The 7,239-nt window shown below is 38.0% G+C and overlaps 1 protein-coding gene across 5 annotated transcripts in view; it reads left to right on the forward strand.

Moving 5' to 3' along the window:
• The window catches only part of SLC12A1 (solute carrier family 12 member 1), a 107,423-nt gene extending 101,832 nt beyond the window's left edge, over nucleotides 1–5,591 (forward strand). For 4 of the 5 annotated variants that reach the window (XM_075006934.1, XM_075006933.1, XM_075006936.1 and 1 more), the window contains 2 exons: nucleotides 2,265–2,332; nucleotides 4,489–5,591. In XM_075006934.1, coding sequence (XP_074863035.1) covers nucleotides 2,265–2,332; nucleotides 4,489–4,624 — 204 coding nt within the window. In that variant the 3' untranslated portion in view covers nucleotides 4,625–5,591. Of the gene's footprint in view, nucleotides 1–230; nucleotides 542–2,264; nucleotides 2,333–4,488 lie in introns of those variants that run through there. The other variant, XM_075006938.1, reaches the window with a different exon arrangement.
• Nucleotides 5,592–7,239: the final 1,648 nt, after the last annotated feature.

A 7,239-nucleotide genomic window follows, 5' to 3' on the forward strand; every position in this document is an offset into this window, starting at 1 on the left:
GATGAGAATCAGGAGGAAAATTCAAGAGGACAACATTAGTTATTTGGATATTGCTGGCACTTTAACATTTCATACATGGGATACATGCTGAACTAAATTATGGTATTTTTACTCATTACAGACAACATTAAACTATGGGCAAAGTTTTAAATTGAGATGGAATAATCTTTAAGAGCAAATTGATATGAACTATACCATAATTATTTCCTTTTTTCTACCATATTGGACAGGTGGATTAGGATGACGAGGATATGCCAAATTCCTTATAAAAGAAATTCACTCTGGTATAGATGTCTCAACTTAAAACTGTTAAGGTGTTAGTCTTCCCTGTTCTTTTCTTCTCTATTATGTGTGTTATGTTTTGGAAGTCTTAGGAAACTACATCTGTCTTTGATATAATCCTGCTTCAACCTCAATATAGGATTCATGTATGCAAGTTTTTAAAGTTCATAAAATACGTAAAACTGTAATATTTTTCTCCCTATTTATTGCGATATGTTCTCTAGAAAATTTTAGTAAAATAAATAATCTCTGCTATATTGCAAATGGCTTATTTATTTACATTATTTAAACCCACTGAGATGGCACTTTGGCACCTGGCAAAATAAATGTAACAACTATTAAACTGCCAAAAGAAAACAGATCGTGTTTTCCCAAACAGCCACAATAAGTAATCTACTCCTATAATCCAAAAGAAATACATGACAGCCATAATCAATAGTCAAATATTTGACAAAAAAAGTTGACCCGAAGCTCCAGTATGTCATCATTGAGACAGACCTGGGTACAATCCAGACTAATGAGCAGCTATGTCATCCCTGCCCTGCAACTCTGGATGATTTAAAATGCCTTGCTGAAGGAGCTCCCACATGGGTTACTTACAAACAACCTGCCAGCATGCAAGTCACAGCCTTTGTGCAACTTCAGCCTGTCATCCACACTTGGCTTACATTCTGGCACCATCAGCCTTGGTCATATTGCAAGGTGATGCCAATACACTCTCCGTCTTAGATTTTCTCCCCAGAAATGTATGACCTGTATTGCCCACGTCTCATAGAAAATACAAGTTATTTTAAGTCTGTCATTTCTTTGATAGAAATAATACACATACTACTTGCCACCACAATGAATTTTTCTCAGACACTTCAATTTAAACATACTGGATTAGCTAAAAAAATATAACAAGCTTATTAACAACAAAGATACATTTTAAGTGAATGCAGGCTAAAGTCAGAAACGATTACAAGAAAAATAAAAATAAAACATTATTGGTGCCAAACCTAACAGTAACACTCAAAGCAAAATTTTTTCACTACATTCTTTCAACAGCAGTACTGACCAAACAGCTTCTGTCAGGAGCCCTTCTCCCAGAGTCCAACAAGGGCTTCCTCTATCGCTGCTGATGCAACGAATGTGATGGGCAGCAAGGAAAAGAGTGGTCCCTTGGGGTGTTTGTGTCTCCTTTTTACAGTTTCAGTGCCCTCTGAAAAATATTTCCAGTTGGGTAAGAGGAGGCAAAAAAATCTATGGGAATGGGTGTTCTCTGTTTTTAACTCCCCTGTTTGAGTTTCCTGTGTTTCCCCTTCCTGATGTCTCTGTTTATTACTTGAATGCACATTAAGCAGAACACACATTCCTTTGTTTAAGATAGACCTGCTTGCCAGCCTCAGTTTGGAACATGCATTAATATACTTGAACATCTTTAACAGGAAACAGAGTATGATGGGTTAAAGATTCTGCCAGCACTGTGGGCACTGAGGAGTCTGGGCATGAGAGGAATAGGGCTGGGGCGTTAACTGGTGCCTTTCTCACAGGGGCACATGAGGCTCAACATCCCCTGTCACTCCCAGGCACCACCCCCTGGCATGTGGGAGTGTCAGGGAAAAGCCTCAGGGAAGGCAGTTCTGCACTGCTGTTTCCCCAACTGGGAGTGGGAGGAGTAGTGCACAGATCTGCTACCTCCTCCGAACCACAGGTATTCTTGGATTAGGCTCACCTGGAGTATGGAGGTTCAATTGTAACACCATACAGTGTAATCTTATGATTTCACATGCAATGTTACACAAATATTTTATCAAGATGATATTGATCAGCAGCTGATGAATTTTTAAATGATCCCTTACAAGGCATACTTTGCACAAAGATTATTACATTAGTATGTAAGGGTGTAAATAAAGGGGTACATTCTGTCAAAAGTACACAGAGTAATTTCCACAGCCAAGAAACCATTTTGGTTAATGGAATCTATTTTTTTTCCCTCCCAGAGTTACCGTCAGGTCCGTCTGAATGAACTGTTACAGGAACACTCTAGGGCTGCTAATCTCATTGTCCTGTAAGTTGCACAAATATAACTCAGAAAATGAATAAAGTAACCTGTATAAAGGGATTTTTGGACACAAGTAACAGAGTGCACTAATTCACTAAGAGTGAAATTCACTTATGTCCAGAGATCCAGTACCAGGGCTACGTATCACTTAAGTCCCCTTTAAGTATGGTTTGCGGGCTCCTGTTTCTCTGAACAAAACTGAAGTTCACCCCTAGTTTACAGTTCTATGTGGCTTAAAATGAGGTACTAGTCTGAAAAAGAATTGTTTGAAAATATCACTTCCCTGCCCAACAAATTTACTCTCTGCATATTCAGAGTTGTACCTGTTCGTTGTACAGTAAGCCCTCAATTTAATGGACTTAATGGGGGTAGGGACGTTTGTTAAATCAGAATGTCTGTTACAAACGGGGTTTACTACCCACACAACCCCGCCAGATTCCCCCAACCCCCTCAAAAAGAAAAAATGCCAGGGACTCACCAGGCCGCAGCTCCTGGAGCCGGAATCACCAGAGCCTGACGCACAGCTGGAGCTGCCAGACAGCAGCTAGAGGCACCCTGCCGAGTGCAGCTGAAGGGCACCGCTGCTGCCAGAGCCACCATGTGCTCTCCCCACTAGGGGTGGAGCCCATACTTGAATGCCATCTGCCCACACACATGTCCCACCATTGGTGAGAGGAACATATGGTGACTCCAGCAAAGGAGGAGGTGACTCCCAAAGGCCTCGGTGGCAATAAGTCCTTCAACTTTTCTTTTTGAGTGGGGGGAAAGGGATTTAGGATTTTACAGACCCTAAGAGACTTTGGGAACAACTGGGTTGTCCATTGTTCATGAAATCTGCTAAATTGGGTTCCATAAAATCTAGGATTTACTGTAGTGCAAAAATACATTTTTAGTTCTTCTTATTACAGGTTGAACCTCTCTAGTCCAGCACTCTTGGGACCTGACCAGTGCCTAATCAGAGAATTTGCCAAACCACAGAAGGTCAATATTGTCTAGTAGCATTACCAACACTTCCACTGCTTCCAGGGCTCTTAGAAGACATTTAGGGGTAAATTAGAGCTAAATAACAACCCAGAACACTGACAGACCGGACTTATGGCTCATTTTATGGGACTGCAGGAAACTTGGCCACACTCATGATAAGTGGTCATCTGGCTAACTAAAATCATGCCAGACCATGGATGTTGCTGGACCAGAGAGTTCCAGACTGGAGAGGTTCAACCTGTATTCTTAACATTGGGAAGTCAACTGATACAAAAGAGAGAAAGAGAGAATTCTTTCAGTTTATGCATCATAACCGGAATGGTTATCTGGGTTCAACTTGCAGGCCAGATCTGTTTTGCCCAGGTAAAATCTGAGGACCATAGAATTAAACAGTTTTACTCAGGGGTATACTTTAGATCGAAGAATCTTCAGCTGAGACTGTAAAAATCAGAAAAGTGTACTTTTTAAATTCAGGCTGATGATGGTGTAGGAATAGCAATTAGAAAAAATGCTTATTTGTGAAATTAACAAACAGAATAACAAATACACATAAAACCATGAAGCTATTTTTAAGAGAGGCAATTTTCAGAGCCACAACTACACTTTAAGTGCTTGAATAAACTTCAGTTACTGTTTTGATAAGCCTCTCTGACTCTGTTACTAATACAATCTCCTGGAGGCAGAAACTGCATTTGCAGCATAGATGAAAAATTGCCCTATACTGTACAACCCAGATTTCATAGAAATAAGCTATGATAAAGTAATTTAGTGCAGACTTTGATTGATACAGAGCTGGTGGAATGTATGATTTATAAGTTTTATATTTTTCTGCTCTAATTCTTATCAAACACATAACTAATCTGTGATTTCTATGATTCCAAGCCTGCAGCACTTAATTTTATATGCTTAACTTTTCTATCATGAACAGCCTCCCATTGCTTTTATTGGGATTAATCACTATAGTAAAACTAAACAGATATGTAATTGTTTCAGGATTAGGGCCTAAAAGACACCCCATATATTGCAGGATTAACATTCTGAATGTTCATGCTTTGGCTGTGTGATTGTGTGAAGTAGATGGGTTATAGTTTTCTACTCAAGTTAGTATTTATTGAAAAACATATTAGGGTTACCCTGTACTTATAACATTAATGGTATTCCTCCTTTTACTTCAACAGGAGCTTGCCGGTGGCAAGAAAAGGATTAGTATCTGATCACCTGTATATGGCTTGGTTAGAAATACTTTCAAAGAATCTGCCTCCAGTCTTACTAGTCAGGGGCAACCACAAAAATGTTCTAACCTTCTATTCCTAGTATATTACACATACCTAGAATACAGTATATTTTTATTTCAACACAAGTATTTTAAAGACACAGGCATATTAAATAGACACTACTGAGTAGTTTAAACCTAGAATTTGACCTATTGATGAAGAATGTTCTCCAATTATAAATTTCCATTGAAAAAAGAAAACCGTGCCACATATATATGTCACCAAAAATTTTAAAAGCTATAATTTATATAGAATCTAAACAGCTTTGGGCTTTCCAGCTGTACAGACTATTAATAGACCTGTAGGACGGGCAAAAATTATTAAAAGAAACAATACTTTCAGATCTGTGCTGGAGTCACTGCGTATAAGCTGTATGCAAAGAATGACAATAAAGTAGACTCATATCAACAATGCAGGCACTCCTCAAGTTACAAACATCTGATTTACAAACATGTTATGTTTCCCAATTATATATTTCTCTCAGATTACAGACTATATGAAAATGTATTATGTCTAAACACATATGCTGTCTCTTTGAATGTAGGCAACTATCTTAGTATTAAATATATTTGCCAGTTACTCATAGGTATTATTTGCAAATAGCTTCTGACTAGCTGAGAAACAGAAAAGTTAGATTTATAGAAAATTAGTTTCTGAATAACAGCTGATTTTCAAACCATTGTATGGAACTAAATTAAATGTATGATTCTAATAACCAGATATGATTACGAAATAGGTCTCAAAGTTAAGTTAATGAAATATTAAAGTAACTTTCAGTTAAAATATCTCATGAACACTGTGGTTCTCCCAAATATATGATTTAGGGGATGATATTTTATACTTCTTTTGTTATAATGCTAGACAAATTAAAATAAATTTAACATTTAATCTTTACTTGAATGTCTTGATTTTCCTTGCTAAAAGAGATTATTCCTATAATTGCTGGGCTTTGTAAAGAATATCTGTTAAACATTTTAGCTTGAAATAAATAAATCCACTAAACTATCTGTGTGCAATGTTTTTTCTATCATATATTCTGGAATACTGCAATGCTATATTATCTCCTGCATTATCATTAAAATAAGCTATTTCATTTTCATTGAAAAGACAGAGACTATGTGTCTAATTAATATTTAAACTACAAATTACTAAAAAATATGGTTAGTTTAACAAACACCCTGAAGACCCTTATCACCCACCCTTGAACGCTGCCTTTTTACTCTAAAGGAGCTACCTGCACCTGCCTACACTCAAAGAATACAACACCTGCGAAATTTAACAATCACTTCCCACTTCAAGGCAATACATGAGTATGGGCATATTGAGGCAGAGTTAAGGTCAGGTGGACATAATACCTTAATTCTTTAGTTCCTTATTTTCTAACGTTTGAATTTCCTGAATCTGATAATCTGAAAAGGCATAAATTAATGCTAGGAACCAAGGCCAGTCGGGACGGAAGTAGGTGCAGATGGGCAGAAAGCTTTGGCCTTAAGCTCAAAAGGGGCCTAAAATTAAGACACTTGCTAAGTTTTTAACATTTTTTAAGTTTCACAACTTGTTTTTGACAATATGCTCTTTCAACTTACAGCTACAAATTTAAACAAAAAAGAGATGTGATCTGGTAAAAGACATATTTTTTTTGTTATAGCTAGCAGCCTCAAAAGCTGGAAGTGGCGAGGGCCTCTCTGGATCTTTGAGAGAGTCTATGGGTAACTTTAACCCTGCATTAGTGAAAGTACTGTCTTTTAACTTCCTATTTTTCATCAGAAAGGGAAATGTTCATTGACAGGAGCTAGTGCTCATTTAGGCATTTCTAATTCTTAACTGGGTTTGTAACTAACATGCTACTGTGATTAGGTAATAATCAAAAGACTTAGTTTTTATATAGTGCTTCTCATCAGTAGATATCAAAGAAATATACAGATGGGAAACTGAGGCATAGCAAGGTGCTCAAGGTTACCCAGAAAACCAGGGGCAGGGTTAAGAACAGTTCCAGTCCAGTGTCTTTACGCTTGTCCATATGGTTGCTATATAATTGCTATGTGCTCCCGTCCTCCTCTGTAGATTTTGTTACAATGGACTGGGAATAACTGTCATACTTTGAAATGTTTGCAGGATGTATTTGCCAACAGGGTCAATGAGTGAAATTTCATCTATAGTCTATGTCCCAATTTTATAACATGTTGGTTACAGTAACTTTGAGCATATGAGAAGACTAGTATATCTCTCTCCTTCCTTCCCCTCTTACTCCACCATTACCCGAAACACGTAGCCCCTTCTCCCAACATTTTCAGCTTAGTCCCCTTCCCATAAACCATTACACTGTAGAAGTCATTACGTTATAGCAGGCATTAACATGTAAGACATTGCTCCTTGCTGTCTCCTACCTTCTGCTGTTGTGTACACATATGGCAGCCAGCAGCCTTCTGGAAGGCCACATGCATACCACCTTGCCCTGGTTATGTAGCTTGAATGGCAGGAAACCTAGGCTGAACCCCTCCTGTGACTCACTTTCTTTAACCAGACTTCTTCATCCATAACCCAGGCTCACCTAGTTCACTATTTTTAAAGTAGGTTCCTTCCCGTCTGCATTTTGGTCAGTCCTGCCCCTTCAGTTCTCTGGGGTGTTTGACTCTTAAGTACAAGTTGAACCTC

This window comes from Carettochelys insculpta, chromosome 12, assembly GCF_033958435.1.
Source record: "Carettochelys insculpta isolate YL-2023 chromosome 12, ASM3395843v1, whole genome shotgun sequence".
Lineage (NCBI taxonomy): Eukaryota > Metazoa > Chordata > Testudines > Carettochelyidae > Carettochelys > Carettochelys insculpta.